This window comes from Pseudonaja textilis, chromosome 1, assembly GCF_049901715.1.
Source record: "Pseudonaja textilis isolate UNSWEBS1 chromosome 1, rPseTex1.2, whole genome shotgun sequence".
In the NCBI taxonomy this organism is placed as follows: Eukaryota; Metazoa; Chordata; class Lepidosauria; order Squamata; family Elapidae; genus Pseudonaja; species Pseudonaja textilis.
In genome coordinates, this window is record NC_141990.1 from 68493053 (window position 1) to 68513176 (window position 20124).

Genomic DNA, 20124 nt, shown 5'->3' on the forward strand with positions numbered 1-20124 from the left:
TATAGCAACAGAAGTAGATGGTTTAACAGCACCAAAGAAAATAACACTATATTCATATTATGAGCTGTAGAAGTGCAGTGGTCAGAATGCAGTACTGCAGGCTACTTCTGCTAACTGCCGGCTGCCTGCAATTTGGCAGTTTGAATCTCACCAGGCTCACGGTTGACTCAGCCTTCCATCCTTCCAAGGTCAATAAAATGAGTACCGAGATTGTTGGGGGCAAAATGCTGATTCTATAAACTGCTTACAGAGGGCTATAAAGCATTATGAAATCGTATATAAGTCTAACTGCTATTGCTATTTCATATTATTTTAAAAGTTATGCTCAACTCAATACAGGCTATGAAAACATCCTTACTTTGAAGTATCAACAGGCTGTGGATTGAAGTTCCCATCTGAATCCATGGAAGCCTGTTTTTCCAAAACAGCAACATAATTTGATTCCATGTAATCAGGAGGTAAAGCCCCAGCTACAGCACTCAAGCATGGCAGTGCTAATTTGAATAGTTCTTGTTCATATTTCTATAAAGACAAAATAGGATGCAAAAAACCCTGGTTAAAAAATTAAGAAAACTTCCATTTATCTGGGAAAGGTCTCAGTGTTCTATTACCACTACCATTATTATATTTAGTGGATTTTTCCCATTAATTAAGTTTACTTTAAGTTAAACTACTTCAGGCTTTCTAACTAAAACAAAGCCACACTTCCCAAGGGAATTCAGCTCAGTCCCTCCCCCGCACTAGAGGCAAGAGCCATCAAGTCCATTGGGATAGTGTTTCCTATAGAGGCTGAGCCTTGTTGTATTTGACAAATATTGATAACACCAGGAAAAAAATGAAAAAGAAACAAGAGATACTTCATAGTCTGCAGATAGATTAGTAGTTAAGTATTTTAATCAGGCAAACGTTTGTTCAAATGTTGATTTAGAGGGGTTTAATAGTCTGCTGAGTTAGTTGCAAAAAAACTAGTTTTTAGGTTTAATAGTCTGCTGAGTTAGTTGCAATTGTCAGTTGAATCGATATTTTTCAATTCTAAGGTTAGGATGATACTTCTAACTAGCAGTTGAGTTTCCTGAGGACTAGAATCTTTCCCTATGACATACTAAACATTAACAACAATAATCAATGGAAGAATTTATGAGAGCCAATGTGGCATTTATTTATGATATAGTGATTAAAGTACTTGAATAGAAGCTTGGAATTACAGGTTTTGGCCACCTTCAGCTATAGAAGCTCACTGGGTGATCTGGGGCCAGTCACCATATTTCAGGTTCACCTACCTCACAGGGTTCTTGTGCTGGAGAAAACAGAAGCCACTTTGTGCTCCCAAATAAAAGGTGGAATTTATGTTAAATTAAAAAAAAATGAAATCCACTTTTATTTATATTTAGCCTGCTCATATTTATCTCTACCTCACACTGCTAGCACAAATGGAATATTCACCACTGTTGCAAATTTTTCATTTAATATAATTATTCTATTAAAGGCAACAAAGTTACAGAATAGGATAAACATTTATTAAAGTAATTTGCTAGCTAATTAATTTTTAAAAAGGTATATTTAAGCATCATTTTAATTTTGTTTTCTAATATGCACTCTTGCATATTCATCATGAAGTGTAATAATTTATATGTGATTAATACATATTAATATATCACATCCTAAAATGTTACCTTTTGAGATAAGGCATCAAAAATACCCCAGAATAGCTTTCTGGACAAATGAAGTTCTTCTTCTGATGCAGCGCCAAAGTTGCCCCACCCTCCTGGTAAACAGTAATATTTCCAACATCTTTCATAATGAATTGTCAGCAACTAAAAAAGAAACATGAGAGTTTGCTTTCTGACAAGGCACTGCCTATTTGGTGAGGTACTACATATAATCACTTTAAATGCACAGATATTGCAACAGGTAAGTGACATAAATATTAAAGTAATTATCTCAACCCAATAACAATTACGACAGAATTAATCTATTATTTGTTAAATTAGTATAAGGATTTTGGATTTTTTTTCTTTAAGTTAAACATTCAGCAAATAATTATTTCCATTATCTCTAGATTATCTCCAATCCTATGCATATCTTATTTAATAAGATTTGAATCATTTTAATCACTGATAGGTCTTGGGAAAACACTCTACTGTATGGGAGAGAATTTCCAAAATAGTGAATAAAGTAGGTCTTCTAAATAGCGTTCATACAATTTGTATATATGAAGGTAAGACAAATATTTTCTCCTGTCTCCAGCTGAGACAATTACTTCATTTTCCATTTCTGCACATCCTTTATATACAGCAAGCCTTAGGCAAAGTCTGCTTTCAATGTTTACAGTATGTAGCTTTTTGTAAGTATTATTGAAATAAGAAATATTAAATTGTATCCAGCTTTGAATCACAACTGAACTATCAAAGCGGAACTGAAAGAATACCAGAATAACCATGATGAGAGGGAGGAGCTGGCGTCGCAACGATACGGCATGCGATCTTGGAGATCTGAGATCGCTGCCGATATCTTTGCTCCTGGACGGTCCAATCGGATCTAAACCGTCCTCTAGAGACAGTGAATGTAAAGAGCACATCCTGTCGATCCCAGGGATACCACAAAGTCCCTGGTAGATCCAGGAGAAGCTCTTTTTCCCAGCGGCAAAGAGGCAGCCATTAAAGCTGCTGAAGTTGGGACAGCTCCGAAACGAAACAGAATGGAAAGAGAAAGTGTGCCGGTTTGGTGAGAACTTTTTCTTTATTTTAAGATTTGAAAGGACATCCTAAGGAAAAGAAAGAATCTGTAAAAGTTTTGACAGAAGTGATTAAGTGGCGATTTTAAAAAGGAATGTCAAAGTAATATTTTTATTTTTTTCTCTTTGCTGGATTTTCTACACAGGATTTTATATTTTGAAACTGAACTGTTTTTTTTTTCTCTTCTTTCACCTATTCTTTCTCTCCTTTTTGACTTAGTCATGTTTTTAAACATCTTTTTCCCTGTTTAATTAATTTTTATTATATTTTGTTTGGAAAAGGAGGTGGAAAGTGAAAGCAAAGAAACTTTGTAACACTGCCAACTAGAGGCTTGGAAATATTCTATTTCCTTTTCTTGACCAGACAAAGCTGAGAAAGAACTGAGACTTCTTCTCAAGGACATTGCTATTTGGTAAGATAGAGGGAAGAGCATGGGAGAGTATTATTGCAGGTGCTCTTCTGGGTTTCTATCAACAGCTGGAGTCTGGTGTTGAAGCTTATAGGGGGAAAAAGGGTGATAAGACTCTGGAGAAGAGAATTAAAAAATTTAACAAAAGCCTTGGATAACCAAACAAGGTACAGTGTGCTCTTTTTATTTTTTTTAAAGCTATGCTATTTCCTACTTTAACAAACCCGCTCCTTACCAGTTTACTTTTTGTAATAGCTATTTGGATTTTTGGCCTTTTGGAACTTGTTTTTGTCTTTCTTTTTGTTTTTTGAAGTCAAATTTTTTACATTTGCATTTTATTTTAAAGGAAAAGCTTTAGTATTAATGATTTCCTTCCTTTTCTTTTTAAGGGAGTAGTCTCTTTTCTTTTTTCTCTCTCCCTCCCTTGTATTTTTTTTTTACCCTCCATATTGGGTTTGGGGGTTTTTTTGTGGCTTTTTTTTTATATGCATCCTTTATACCTGAGACCTCTTAATTGGATTAAGGTATTGAAGAACCTGAAGAACTTTCCTTTTCTCTTTTTTACTTTTTTTACTTTTTACTTTTCTGTCTTTTTGAGAATTTAACAATTTTTTATTTTTGTGTGTGTTTATGGTCTTTTCTTCCATTTTTGAGTTTTTACTGCTATCAAGCCAACCGATTGGATTAAGGTATACAAGAACCTGAAGAAATATTATTATTATTATTATTATTACTACTACTACTATTACTATTATTACTACTACTATTTGGTTTCTTTTTTCCTACTATTTTTATTTGGAATTGCAATTGGTTATTTCACAAGTGGATTAAGGTCTAGAAGAACCTCAAGATTTTGAATTGTCTGAAATGAATTGGAAACTAACAGACCCTGATTCCTCAACTTCTACTTCTTCCTCTTCACCATCTGGAGGACAACGTTCAATACAGACAATGTTAAAGCAAGAAAAAGAACAGGAAAAAGTAACCCTGCAGATAATTATGCAAGGAATTAAAAATATTCAAACAAGAACAGAGAATATTGAAAAGAGAACAGAGAACATTGAACAAAGAACAGGGAAAACTGATGAAAAGGTGGAGACCATTCAACAAATGATAATGAAGTATGATGAGATATTCCAAAAAACTGAAGAAGACGACAAACAAAGAGATAAGAAGATTGGGGATATTCATAGCAGATTAACTGTGGTTGAACAAGATAAAAGTGGGATGCTAAGATGGGAGATGGACAGATCAGAATTTTATCTCAGATTCCAAAACATAGAGGAAGAAAAGGGACAAAACCTAGCTGAGATAATGATATAAATTTTGGCTGAAGCTTTGGAAATAACTGAAGAGAAGATGATGGATGGAATAGATGAGGTTTATCGAGTCTTCACAAGATATGCAATGAGAAATAGCTTACCAAGAGAAGTTCACATCAGATTTACAAAGAAAGCCATTAAAATGCAAATATTGCAAGTGGCAAGAGAGAAAACATTGAAATATAAAGACAAGGAGATTGTGGTCCTGAAACAAGTACCCAGAAGAGTGAGAGAGATGAGAAGAGAATACTGATTCCTGACCAAAATGCTCCTTAAAAAAGAGGTGAATTATAGATGGCTGATTCCAGAAGGTTTAATGTTCACATGGCAAGAACAGAGACATAGAATTGATTCAATTGAGAAAGCTGAATCATTTTACACAGAATGTTTTAGAGGGAAAGAGGAAGAGCCAGAAAAAGAAATCTCACTAATTGAATTCCAAGAGGACTGCCAAATGGTGACTGAAAAAGAAGAAGGCGCAATAGGTGGAAAGGTGGAACACAAAGAACAACGTGAACCATGATCCACGAGAGCTGTGAAACCTAAATACAAAATATAACCATGGAAGAGAAAAAATTGATTACAATTAATATAAATGGACTTAATTCAGCCGTTAAAAGAAGGAAAACCTTCCATAAATTAGAGAAATTAAAATTTAATATAATCTGCCTACAAAAAGTATATATTAAAAAGCAATATGAACAATTGTTGATACAGCCAAAATTAGGAAAAATATTTACTTCCTTGACACAATGCAAGAAAAGAGGAGTGGTTTTATGTATTAAAGAGACCATCCCAGCGAAATTGATTTATACTGATGACGACGGAAGAATACTAATGGTGGAAATAATGGACAAAAATATGAAAACACTCCTGATTGCAATCTATGCCCCGAATGACAATCAAGAAGAATTTTATAAAAAATTACATATGAAAACAATTGAACTGGACTATGCTAATATAGTTATGATGGGAGATTTTAGTGGAATTGTAGACAATAAACTGGACTATACAGCACAGAAAACAACAAAGCAAAACAGAAAGACTCTCCCTAAATCTTTTTTTAAAATGGTAGATGAAATAAACTTAAAAGATACATGGAGAGAAAGAAATGCTGAAACTAAACAATACACCTTCTACTCAAATAGACACTTATCATGGTCCAGAATAGATATGATATGGATGTCAACAGAATTGTTAACTAATATTCAAGAAATAAATATTGAAACAAGTACTTGGGCACATCACAATCCAATGACAATTAAATGGAAAGGACAAAGAAGAAGATCTAGATGGACATTAAATAATACTATTTTAAAGGAAAAAGACTTCACACAGTGGATGGAGAAAGAATTGGCTTTTTTCTTTAGAGAAAACAAAAAAAGAAGATATATCAATTCAGAACGTATGGGATACAATGAAGGCATACGCTAGAGGCTTGATAATAGACTACACAAGGAAAAGAAATACCATGAAAAGACTAGCCTCTAAGGCATTAGAGGATGAGTATAAAGGACTTGAAAAAGAGCTACAGAAAATGCCACAGAAAAAGGACATTAAGTTAAAAATGGATATAATTAAACATAAAATGGGTCTAATAGAAAAAGAAGAATTAGCACAGAAAATCAGAGGTGCTAAATAGAGCTACTTTGAAGATGCAAATAAACCAGGTAGATGGTTAGCATATAAATTGAGGAAGGAGAAAGAATCAAGGAAAATATTGCAATTAATAGATGACCAAGGCCAAGTTTGCTATGGTAGTAAAGAGAAGAAGGAAATCATACAAGACTATTATGGGAAACTATACACACAAGAGAATATTGATGAGGAAAGAGTTAAATAGTATTTACAGAATGCTAATTTATCCCAGATACCAAAAGATTGAAACAATGTTAGAAAACAATATAACGATGATGGAGTTAACTGAAGCACTCAAGAAGCAAAATAATAGAAAGCCACCAGGCCCAGATGGACTTCCAGCAGAATTTTATAAAACACTACAACAATCGTTGAACCTTCCATTGCTAGAAGTTATGAATTAAGTTATGTTAAAGAAGAAGATACCTAAATCATGGTCAGAAGCTTATATTACACATGTCCCAAAAGAGGAGGCCGATCTATTACAAATCAAGAACAATAGACCTATTTCCTTACTAAATGAAAATTATAAAATTTTTGCTTCAATACTGACAGAAAGACTTAAAAAATACTTAAACAATTTTATCCATCCTGATCAAAATGGATTTCTGCCAAAGAGACAAATTAAAGATAATATGAGAGTAACCTTGGACACTTTGGAATACTACAAGGCACACCCTGAAATTAGATGCACAGAAGGCATTTGATAATGTGAATTGGTGATTCGTGTTATTACAACTGGAACAGATGTGCTTTGCTAAAAAATTTATTCAAGCAATAGAAGTTATATATCATAAGAAAACGGCAAGGGTAATGATAGAGGGAGAACTGACAGACTCTATTGATATAAGAAAAGGAACAAGACAAGGGTGCCCACTATCACCTCTGTTGTTTGTGTTAACCTTGGAAATGCTTAACAAAAATATTAGAGAAGAAAAGGATATAAAAGGGATGAAAATTAAAAAGGAAGAATTTAAGCTGCAAGCGTTCGCAGATGATCTGGTTTTCATTTTAGAAGACCCACTAGAAACAGCATTAAAATTGATAGAAAAGATAGAGACATATGGAAAGGTGGCTGGTTTGAAAATAAATAAAGATAAGACAAAGATCTTGACAAAGAATATGCTATCAAGACAAAAGGAAGAACTGGCAGATCTACTGAAAATCCAGGTCACGAATAAGATCAAGTACTTGGGGATACATTTGACAGCAAGATGCAGTACACTAAAAGAGAATAATTATATCAAACTTAAGCAGCAGATAACGCTAGGTTTGATGAAATGGGAGAATTTGCAACTGTCATTAATAGGGAGAATATCAACAATCAAGATGAATATATTACCCAGAATTTTATATTTGTTTCAAACAATTCCAATTAAGCTTGGGAAAGATTACTTTGAAGATTTAAATAAAATTGTGTAGAAATATATATGGCAAGGTAGGAAAGCGAGAATAAAGTTAAAACTTTTGCAAGATGCCAGAATAAGAGGAGGATTTGGTTTGCCTAATTGGGAGTTGTACTACCAAGCTACAAATCTGATGTGGATTAAGCAATGGATAACATTAAGAAATACTAGATTGTTGACATTAGAAGGACAATCTGTTGTTGGGGTGGCATGCTTTTCTATGGTATAAAGGAACTAAAACACAAGGGTATTTTAGAAGACATTATATATGGGAGTCTCTGTGGTTAAACTGGGAGAAGACTAAAAGACAATGTTATTTGAAAATTCCAGTCTGGCTATCGACTATTGAAGCATTTTCTTATCCTATAATATATAAAAAGGAACAAACAGTTAGATATGGTGAAATATTGAATGAAAAGGGTGAACTTAAATCTATACAAAAATTAGAGGAACAAGGTATAAAGATGAATTGGTTTTCATATGCGCAAATACATTCAAGGAATGATAAAGACTCTAAAACAGAAGGTTTCTATGATAAACTGACTGATTTAGATAAGATTTTGACAGGTACTGATGAAAAGGTGATTAAAAAATTGTCTGGATATTTATTAGAAATTAAACTAGAAGAATAACAAGTTAAAGAAACAATGATTGCTTGGGGGAAGAATTTTGGATATGGGATTGATCTAGAGAAATGGCAAAAACTGTGGTCTCAAAATTATAAAATGACAATGTCAACAGCATACAAAGAAAATTTGTATAAGATGTTTTACAAGTGGCATTTTCCCCCAACAAGAAGAGCAAGAATGTTCAAGAACAAATCTGAAAAATGTTGGAAATGTCATCAGACACCTGGCTCATATTACCATATGTGGTGGACTTGTGTGGATGATAAAAAATATTGGACTAAAATCCACACGTAGTTGGAAAAAATGACAAAAAAGCATATAGATTTGAAACCAGAGATCTTTTTATTGGGAATTTTACCTGAAATATATAGTAATGATTTGAAATCCTGATTGTAAATGTATTAACAGCGGCTAGGATTGTATTTACTAAAAACTGGAAAAATGAAAAAATACCATTACAGGAGGAAATCATTAGGAAAATATTGGAATGTGCTGAAATGAGTAGATTGACATTTGAAATCAGAGAACAAGATGATGAACAATTTTATAAAATTTGGGATCTATTCTATCAATGGTTAGACAATAAAACACGGTAATGAAATATGTAGATTCTTAGAAAATAATAAAGATGTAAAGATGTATTCTTTTCTTATTATATCTACAAAATGATTGTAGGATAGATTTGAGATGATAATATGAACTGTCATAAAACAAATTAAGTAAAATATGATTATTCCGTAAAATATGAATGAATAAAAGTATAGTCAAATGATTGATTAACAATGATATTAATGTATTTAATACTTGATTGAAAATATGAGAATATATACAATGTAACTGTAATTGAAGACTACGAAATGGAGGCACAAAACAATTTGTAAACCAACCGGCAAATTGTACATACATACATACATACATACATACATACATACATATATATATGTGGATCTTTGGTTGTTCGGGTTTTCTCCCGCGTAAGATTCGAAGTATCTAGGCAACGTTTCGATGAAGTCTATTCATCATCTTCAGGCTTCTGTCTCCGGCTCTGTGCTTCTCAGAGTAATGTGAGATTGCAGCTGCTTCCTCCTTTTAACTGCCAGTGGGGGTGGGACTTGATTCAGTGGGGGCTTGGCTGTGTTCTGATTGGGTGGGGGTGTGTTCTCATTGGTAGGGGGTTTGGCTGTGTTCTGATTGGTTGGGGGGTTAGCCGTGTTCTGATTGGTTGGAGGCGTGTTCTGTTTAGGTGGGGGCTTGGTTGTGCTCAGGTTAGTCTTAGTTGCTGGGGGATTTGAGCTGGTGAGTTGTGATCTTGCTGTTTGGCTTCTAGTTCGTGGTCCTGCTGCATCTTCATAGTGGGTGTCGGTTTGCTTCATGTATGGCTTGGAGGGGTTTAAAGTGGGTAGTGATGCAGCTGCAGTGAAGCTTCTGGTCCAGGGTCGTGTCTCATCTTCTGGGTGGGTGGGAGTCTGTTTTCTACATGGAAGTGTGGTGGTGGCATCTTGTGTGGCTCTCATGGGTGTGGGTCTGGTGTCCTTCAGCAGCAGGACCACGAACTAGAAGCCAAACAGCAAGATCACAACTCACCAGCTCAAATCCCCCAGCAACTAAGACTAACCTGAGCACAACCAAGCCTCCACCTAAACAGAACACGCCTCCAACCAATCAGAACACGGCTAACCCCCCAACCAATCAGAACACAGCCAAACCCCCTACCAATGAGAACACACCCCCACCCAATCAGAACACAGCCAAGCCCCCACTGAATCAAGTCCCACCCCACTGGCAGTTAAAAGGAGGAAGCAGCTGCAATCTCACATTACTCTGAGAAGCACAGAGCCGGAGACAGAAGCCTGAAGATGATGAATGAGACTTCATCGAAACGTTGCCTAGATACTTCGAATCTTACGCGGGAGAAAACCCGAACAACCAAAGATCCACATATAAATACCCGCGAGAACCTCAGAAAACATATATATATATATATATATATATGGAAGATGGCTTGATGTTTTTATGTTTTGTTTGTTTATGTTCATTTTAAAAACCAATCAAAAATTTTTTAAAAAAGAATAACCATGACATTATTTTTGTGATCATCCTATATTTAGGGTTTGAATATTACACTGGCTGTAATATTGACCATGATTGGCCAATATTGTTACTTTATAGGTAAATCATCATATCAGCAGTTTCTTCTGATAGGTGATGCCTAATGGCATTAATTGTATATTTTATAAAAAGCAAACTTACCTTAAGAGGCATTTTGGCATGTTCATTTAGAAGAGGGATATCAAATACTAATCTTCTCAACAAATGTTGCATCATTGAAGGTCTTAGCTGACTATCAAGTAGAAAAAAAGCTTCAGTACAACATAGATTTGTAACCATTATTGTGATTATGTAAGTGAGTAATCTGTAATCACTACAGTTTAATCAGTATTTCTGATTAAAAGATAACAGTACATGAAATATGGATATAAAATATGTTCAGACTCATGCTTGAAAAAAAGTCAGTGTGGGATAAAACAATGAGGGAGGTAATAAAAATGCCGAATTCATATTCAGTTGTTTTCTTTTAACATTATTCACCTTTATCCTTTTGTATGAAGTTATTTTCTTTCAACAAAAGTTATGTTGTCTTTGGTAATGCAGTAAAAAACTATAAATCCTGTATTTCATATTTGGAGTTTATTAAGCAGGCATACTGAGATAAATATATCCCTTCCTCCCAGCAGTGTCTAACAATTTATTTTAGATTTTAACTAACTCTTGTTTTTCACTGCTGACCTTGTGGATAATTTATTAATCAACTAACTATATATTCTGTCTTAGCAAATGCTCATTCATTTGAGGATACCTCAGAAATTATTTTTTAATTAGATGTTACAGTATTTTTACAATATCAGTCCTGGAATCTGTTTTATTATTACTGTAATCATTATATATTAGTAATACCTGGTATTTATTTCAGGGTAGTAGTTGAAGTAATTGCAGATACTTTTGATCTGTTGATTCATTTTACTATCAATCCTACATCCTATGGAATTCAATTCCTGCTGCACAAGCTTTCTGCATACATGAAATTATTGACTTCTTGGCTTAACAGATACAATACAGTTAGCAGAGTATCTTTTTATCTACTATTGTAAAAACATGCTCTCTACATGTTTCCTAAAAGAAGCTAATTTGTTTTTCTTTCAAGCAAGCAACAGCCTCAAGAATTACAGGACTTCTAGGGGAGGTTATAGTAGGCTGAATAATGTCTCTGGAACTAATGACCATTGCAAAATGAAGAAACCGGGCAGTAGACCAGTTCCTTGGAAACTTTTTGGATAAGAAAAACAGGAGATTAACCACATGTGCTATGGACAATTGCTTCTTGTGAGGAGACTGCAGGATAGCAATTTTCTACAGGTTTGAGTACTGGACAATGAAGGGATCAGCCACCATGCTTGCAATCCTTTTAAAGGACACGAAGTTTGCAAGCCTTACTTTGTAATGATTTCTTTGAAATGGCTTACTGTACAGTTTAAAGCTATTAGCTATTAAAATATTTTCTTACTGGATTAGCAAAATCCAGTGGATTTACAAAAGAAGCTTGCGTCAGTGTTCCAGAAAAACAAACTCCAATAACACAACTCCGAGAAAGGCATTTTTTCAAAGTTCCAAGCTGACCGCTTGTTAAAGCCTTAAAGAAATTAGAAGAACTGAAAATTCTACATTATTTGATTGAATTAAAGATAAAGACTGTAGAAGTAAAAAGAAGAAATATAAAGCTGGTTTATTTGATCAGGGGTAAAATAAGACATTTTTGCAAAGTTTTGGCAGCCCTTTATGGAATTTTTGCTGACACCAGGATTAATGTTTTATTGACTTGCTTATAGATAAGGAATAGGGTATGAATGAAGAGATATCTGTTTAACCTTATAGGAGGTGAAAAGTTATTAAATTTGTTTACACTTGATGTGATGAAGCTTGAAAATCTCTTCTTTACATATTTCTTTTCTTCTGCTTTAGTATATTGTTTTCCTTGTCCTTATACTTTTTCTGTTTTCTTTCTCTTAGTGTAGTTTTGTAATAGGTTAGGCTATTGTAATCAAAATTCTTAATAAAAATATATTTTAAAAAAGAATAATATCTTGCAGACATTAATTTTAGTGTTTCTCTCTCCACCCATGCTGTCTAACCCATCCTTACCCACAAATGGAGAGTAGGCACTCTTCAATAGAATCCCGCTGAGCTTTGGTAAGAGAACAGCCTTTGGAAAGCCGATATACAGTATGTAGCAAGGAATCTATAAGGGAAGCATGATGTTCTGTTCCAGCAAAAAGAGGAGCACATCTTGTTAATAAAGGCAAAACTGCAGTGCAAAGATACCGATTGAGAGCCAGGGCCATATCTGTGGCACTCAGGGCAACCTATAAAACAAATTATAAAGCAGTTCAGATATTTTGCTGCACAAAAATGATACAGTTGCAGTATGTTTGAGCTAAGCCTTTTCAGAGCTGCTAAGAATGTGAAATATATAAAATTTTATATATTTTTTTTTCTTTATTCCAGTCTTCATTAAAATTAAGAATGCAAACACTGAAGGACCACTAGATGGCGATAAGGTTTTCTGCATCGTTTGGCTATCTCATGGTTGCCCCAATTTCTGCAGTAGAAATAATTAAAACGTATCATTTGTTTTATTATTCCCATATTAAAATTGCATTCATTTTGAAGTAGCAGTGATGGCACAGCACTGGATTTAGCCTATTATTAGAGTTATTTGCGCATGATCTTATGCAATAACAATCAGATATTTAATCAGACAGAGGTAACTTCATTTGAATATTTCATTTGTGCTTTAATTATAGTTTAAAACTGGATGTCCATGTTGCTATGTCAAGGTTTCAACTTCAAAACCCACTTGTATAAGAGGAATATTATATAATACAAAATGCAAGGAGTCCTCATTCATTCTCTCTACTAACCTAAATGTCATTTTTAAGGTAAATTAACACTGAGAAACTGTGTTCACTTTAAACTATCTACTAAACTTGAAACCTGAGCTCCCAGGTCTAAAAAGCTGTAAACAGAATGTTTCTTTTCCAAGAATAATTCAGCAAATACAAAAGACAGCCATGGAACTCCAAGATAAATCACCGTTGCCTTGAGGAACTGAAGATTGGGGTACATGAAGGCTCCCACACCTTGTTCCCTTTGAATCCAAAGTGTTGCTCAGCCTTAACTGAAAACACTAACCCATCATTTTAAAAGTATTTAAAATTATCAAAACTTATGCACAGGATAAATCCGAATAAAACAGAAAACACTAATTAAGTAAAGTTAAAAGTTACTTGTTACCGTATCTAAAGAAGCAGCTGCACGAAGATCTGGTAGAAAGCCAACTTCTAATAGATGTAGAAGAAAATCTTGGTCTTCAATTCCATAGACCCTGTCAAGAAACAATACCATCGCTGCCTTGTGATCAGGGCAAAATCCGCCTGACATATCAGGTTCTACAACATTGCCATCTGAAAAAAAAAGGGGGGGGGAAGAAGCAGGAAGTAGAGAGAGAGAATTATTTCTACACACATGATGAAGAAGAAATAATCAAGTCACTCATAATAAATAATAGGAAGAAAAACTTTCTTACCTTTTGCTATTGTTGGCATGTGAAAAGGAATGCTAATTACACCCACCAAGTCCTCCAAAGGAATCAAGGACCTCAGAATAGATCTGATTCTAATGGCTTCCCCTTTGCCAGCATGGATGAGCTAACAGAATAAGGCAATTAAGTATTTAGATGGCTTGTATGAGAATGCAGCAATCAAAGAATGCAGCAATCAAAGAATGCAGATATAGTCTTACACATAAGAATTCTATGAATAAGCTAACTATAAATGCATGTGCTCCAGATAATAATTCTTTGAATTAATATAATATACAATATAACTTGAAATGTCATAGAGCTGAACATTTGTTTAAAGATGGCCCTGATATCATATTCCAATGATGCACTATTAAAAGGAGGTGCCATTCTCATGGTAAATTTTCCCCTGAAGGATCTGAAGAGGCAATAATATTAACAGTCATTTTTATCATTTCTATATCAAAAAAGACAGAAATGAGAAATTCACATTTATAAAAAGTCAAATTACATATTTAATTTCCCTATGGCTAGAATATGAAGTGATTCTATTCTAGCTTAAGTTACTTTATTCCATTCAACTACCACTACCACACAAATATCTATTTATACTCATGTTCTTTTTTTTCTTTTCCCCATACAACATCCAATCAAGAAATCTGGTGGTCCAAGTGAAGTAGAGTCTTTTCATTTATTACATTTATATGCCACCTATCTTACTGTCAGGCAATAAGTAGGTATGTTGATTCCTAAATTCCATCTACAATAACATTTTGAATTTTAGCATGTCTATATGAAATTTGAAGTTATCTATATCAACACAAATATAACATGAGGTTCATAGAATACTTATTTTTCCATGTATTCAATTGTATCTCCTACTTTATTATTATAACTTTCCTCTCAGTACTTAATAATCTACAACATTAAATCTTTACTAGGCTTCACAGAGATAACATTGATACTACTGAAGATTTCATACTTCTGCAAACCATGTCACTACCCAGAATTTATTGGTATATCTTTTTGTTCATGGGTACCAGTATCTCATATACAAAAGTCCATGAATTCAGGAATTGGGAAAAGGATGAAGAATCACACATTCTGTTTCACATTATTCATTAACAGAGATATGTTATAAATTCAACAAAAATAATAAGTACATGAATACTTACATGCATTTCTGGAGCACAGCGTCCCAAGAGATCAATCAGAGCAGCATAAAAAGTCATGATGGCATTTCCCATGTGAACTGTATCATCCTCTTCTACTTCACTTCTGTTCAGTTTTTCAAAGAAATTAAAAAATAGTGAAGGAATAACAACGTCTGTATTAAATCTGTTATATAGTATATCTTTAGTCATACCTATGTTCAAGCCTTGGCATAACCAGTTAAAGCTCAGATTTTAGTGCTCAGACAAGCAGAATTATAGCGAAAGTTTTACACTAATTTTAAGTCCTTGTTCTAAAATAGTACAAAATAGAGGGCTTTTTGTTTGGTGGGATTTGGGGAGGGGGGAGATATATAAGGTCTCTAATATATATTTTATATCATAAACCACCTGCCCACAGTCACAATGAATCTTATTTATTCCTTATAGGCATTTAATATTTTATATAATAGAATATTATATTTTCTATTTTTCAAATATGGTATACAAATGATAAAAATTTATGCCAGACTATAAATATAAATGTGTGCGTGGATGTGAGAGAGGGAGGGAGGGAAGAGTTGGGAATGGAATAGAAATATCCTCTGAATATTTGGGGAATAATCTACGAAGTGAAGATATGATTAACTTTTGAGCACGCATTTAATCTCCCCCATTTAGAAAAGATTTAGCTCAGATATGTCTTGCCGGAAAAAAGTAAAACTTTCCTTTTCTGTTTCTTCTAAGCCGCTTCATTTTAAAGATAAATTCACCTCCACTCATTTAAAGAAAGTTCATCTCTAAGATATGAAACCATATTAACTTCTAACTGCCACTCCACATAAATATAAATGTTTAAGGAGCTTTTTGGCAATAATTACCCATATCAAATCTCTATAGTTTAAATTACAAAGGGAATGATGCTGGGATGTTGTTGGCAATCAGAGTGCAGATTCAACCTGGACAAAAAATGTTATCTGAAAACAGCGGGAAGACTATTTGCTCAACAATTATAATAGCTAGTAAACAGAAAAATCCATGTCAGTAAAAGGATCTATGCCATAAGAAGTTTAGAACACATGGAAATTATAACATATAAGTTAAATTACGCAGGGTAGTGATTAAACACTAGCTGCCTATCTGTTATCTACTTATGGATAGACAGATAGGATATAAACAGGATATATGTCTAATAAAATGCTTTTAAGTCCATATACTGATATTCTTCCAATTTTGAGGGTTTATATTTATAGTAACAGAAGATTCTTGTCATTTTTATCATAAATAACATATTGTCATTAAAATTCTCAACACAAATTAGCATTAGATATTATATTTAAGAAATGTACTAGGCTTAGTGATAGGCCTAATAGAATTTCAAATCAATAAATGTTATTAATGTCATAGACCAGCACCATGCACTTCATTTTAGAAACAATGGTTCCTAAAAGGCATTTTATTCAAGGAATAAACATTTCTATTCTACCTACGATGTTTTAGTGGATCCATTAGCTGATGAAGGGCCATCTCTTGTAGGATCTTCTGATATGTTTATGGCTTCTTCCATTGCAGCAAGCAAGCCATTTCCACCTTCACCTCTCAGTGCTGGTCCAAAACATTCAGGCCGTCGAATGAGTAGTCTGACCACCACATTAGCATTTTCTTCAACACTCTCACCTACAATCATATAGAAACTTAAGTACTTGATGAAGCCATAAATCTGGAATTAGTTTCTATAACATATGACAAAGAAGCCCAATATTTCTCCCCAAACAGATAGATAGATAGATAGATAGATAGATAGATAGATAGATAGATAGATAGATAGATAGATAGATAGTTATAGATATAGATAGATTTATTCATTTTGAAATTTGACAACTATATTAGCAAGGAGAGAGAACCTACATTGTGTTGGAAGCTCCACTATCTCTAACCCAAAAGCAAACTTTAAGGACTGAATTAAACAGTTAAACTATGAGAAACTCCATCCACTTTATCAGTATCCAAAACAGTCTCAGATAACAAAACTACAAGTTATTCCAGCCACCACATTAGAAGAGCCTTCTGCCTCTTCTCTCTTACTTCCTAATAATTGTATTTCAGCACGTTTTATATCTGACTTGAAGTCAGCACCCAGAAACGACAGTACACAACAGACAAATCAGAGATGGATGTCAGAATATTTGAAGTTAGCAAAGTTATGAGGCATGTACTGGAATATGAGAGGAGAAACAAAATGGATAAACTGAGCTTCATACAGATTTTCAACACAGAAGGATGAAGTTGGGAAAGGAGATGCCAATGGTGTTGGGTAGGGAAGATTCAATGAATGATTCCAGTTTTCTCTCAAGCTTTTTCTTAGTGCTGCATAGTGACTTAAGAAGATTGTTAAAAAGGAAACATTTATCAAACTATGATGTCATAAACACACTGAGAAGCAGCACTTCATTGGGTACATTAATAAATGTAGTTAAAATATAATTGATTAGGAATAGCAAGGTTATTCAAAAACTGTAATATCTTAACACTACCATTGCAAAAAACAGCAAAACGAAGGAAATCCAGGTATCGTTCTCCTTCAACTGGGTTCCATCCAATATCTGGATAGCCTTTAGAAATTAGTAAAGGACAGTTCTGCAAACCACAGCCAGCCAAGTAGCGGACTACCTAAGAACAAGACAAAATTAAACAATAGAAGCATTTACTGCCCTTGTCCCTCCCCCTCTATGCATCTATATTTTACCAAGGACTAAATTCCATAGTCATCTTATAACTTATTACCCAATTTGAAGTGTGCCCATTATACATTTCATACTCCTAGAATCTTCCTCTCTTCTCCATCATGGTTCTTTAAATCTTCATCTACAATTCTCAGACTGTCCTTTTGTCCACAGTACCATCATAGGCTTAGCTCCTTTACCCTCAACACTATGAAAAACCTTTGGTTTAAGCATAGTTCATTGTATTTACCTTTATTAACAATCTCAATACATCTACAGAAAAAATGAATGTACTAAAATTTCTAAATTTATTTTTATTCTGGAAATTGTATACAGTTCCGATATTGATCTTATGCTAGTGATCACTTTTTAATGAATTGTACAATGGGTGCTTCTGTCTCCTATTGTTTTTTGTGTTGCTCCCAGAGGCTCGTAGCATTTTCTGTCCACAGATCTACCTTCCAAGAGAGTTTTGTGCTTTTAAGATGAAACTAAAACCAAGCTTCCTTCTCTCTCTCTCTCTCCCACCCTCCCTCCCTGTGTGTGGGGGTGGGTGGGAGTTTCATATAAGTTAACTGCTGTATCCAAAATCGTGGTCCATCACTGGCATTTTCACTCATAGATTCTGTGGGAATCTACTGTATATTGCACCATAATATCAAAATAAGATCCCTACCTCAAAATGTTTTTGACTGGAGTTGCTGGCATAACCAATCAGCTATTAAACTTCTAGGTGACAGTATGAATTGTAAGTCCTGTCATATATGGGGTTTTTGTATATGAAAATTACATTGCTAATAGGATGTAGACTGTTGTTACTATATGATAAGAAATATACGCGTACTTAGAAAATATAGATTCTATAATAATATTTATGATTTACCTTCTCTAAGTCAGGTTCTCTTAAAGCCAGTGCAAGCTCATTATTATCCATTACCGATGCTGCTGCAACATCTAAAGGTGTTGATCCACGCATGGAAGGAGAAGCTATCAAATAAATTTCAGAAATTGGCATCATGTTAAAACAGCACAAAATCCTATTAGCAAAATATAGCAAGTAAATGAACTAAATGAAATTGATTCAAATTAGAAAACTACAGTTTATAATATACAGCCATGCTTTTGTTGAGTCAATATCATCCAAATAATACAACACCTGTATTTATTGTACATTGAAGTTTTACTCCATAAACCAACTAAGCATACATTTTCAGTATTTAGGAGATGTGAGGATGCAGTAAAAATACATCCTTTCTAAGCAGGCTAAATTACATAAATGGTCAGCCAGGGAATTCAATGCCTGACAGGTAATACTATTTAGTAAGAATAATTCATTATTAAGAGGTGTTGGAAGCCTTGAAACATCTTAGAATGGATATACAAAGCAACCATTAATTTGTGAATTCCAAAAAGATTTAACAGCAATAAATACAAAACGGGTAGTGCAATGGAGGGAAAATATAATACATATTTACCAAGGCCAACACTGCTGTTTTCCAAAAGATAGCTTAGATGGTCGAACATAGCTTTCTGATTCTGTCTGCTGATGCGGCAAAAATAACATAGAAAACGACAGCAGTTTGCCACCATCTTAGGAAAGGTGATTTCCTAGACAAAGAGTACTACGTTAGAAAAGCAAGAATAGTGTATGTATGTGTATGTGTGTGTGTGTGTGTGTGTGTGTGTGTGAGTATAGACACATACATACATACACACACACACACACCCCTCAGGATAAAGTTATTTCCTTTTTCATGTAATTTTCTGCAAAACTACTCAAATACTATATCTAGATACATATTTGAGAATAGTAAAAATCTTGATTACTTAAATTTGGGCTCCATTAAAGTTGGTTCTGTGCATTATAAAATGATGCCATCACAGGGAGAAAAACCTAAAATTGACACATTGAGCTTTGGTCATAATAGATAAATGGAGAGTTCAGCTCAGTTCCATTATTCATGAGATTAAAAATTGTAAACCAAATAATCTCCATCCAAGAAAGATGGTTCATTAGTTTAAAAAAAACACATAGGATGTGACCTTTATTGTAAAGCAAATCAGTGCTGGCTCCACTGTAAAAATTCTCTGGCAGAAGTAGGGTGGGCGGCATGAAATATGTATTGTGATCCAAATGTCTGCATGTGTGCCTCTGACATTTGAATGCAAGTAATAGATTAATGCAAGAACAGAACTTGTGCTATGATACCACAGAGTGTCATCGTGGCTAACTCAAGATTCCAATGCACTCTGGCAAATTTTTAAACAAAGGAAAATTCTAAGTGTATAACCAAGAAAATCCCAGCATCCTAAGAATTTCCTAATAGACAAAAAGTGCTGTTTTGGGAAAAGATGACTCTGATAAAAAAAAAAAAAAAACTATTCCATCAAGTATCCCATCAAGTATCCCATCAGATCTCTATTGTTGATCTGCTCTCTGACATTTCCAGAATGTTTTTCCCTTTCACCTCACAAA

At 34.0% G+C, this 20124-nt stretch overlaps 1 protein-coding gene across 1 annotated transcript in view; it reads right to left on the reverse strand.

Annotated features, from left to right (window-relative positions):
• Positions 1 to 20124, reverse strand: part of RYR2 (ryanodine receptor 2) — a 288713-nt gene that overhangs the window by 98915 nt on the left and 169674 nt on the right. Inside the window, exons 43-53 of the mRNA XM_087937122.1 lie at positions 19124 to 19256; positions 18532 to 18635; positions 17460 to 17595; positions 16416 to 16602; positions 14950 to 15052; positions 13781 to 13901; positions 13489 to 13658; positions 12337 to 12557; positions 10390 to 10480; positions 1674 to 1814; positions 359 to 522 (exon numbers count right to left, since the gene is read on the reverse strand). Of these exons, the coding sequence (XP_087793248.1) occupies positions 359 to 522; positions 1674 to 1814; positions 10390 to 10480; positions 12337 to 12557; positions 13489 to 13658; positions 13781 to 13901; positions 14950 to 15052; positions 16416 to 16602; positions 17460 to 17595; positions 18532 to 18635; positions 19124 to 19256 (1571 nt within the window). The remainder of the gene's footprint in view (positions 1 to 358; positions 523 to 1673; positions 1815 to 10389; positions 10481 to 12336; positions 12558 to 13488; positions 13659 to 13780; positions 13902 to 14949; positions 15053 to 16415; positions 16603 to 17459; positions 17596 to 18531; positions 18636 to 19123; positions 19257 to 20124) is intronic.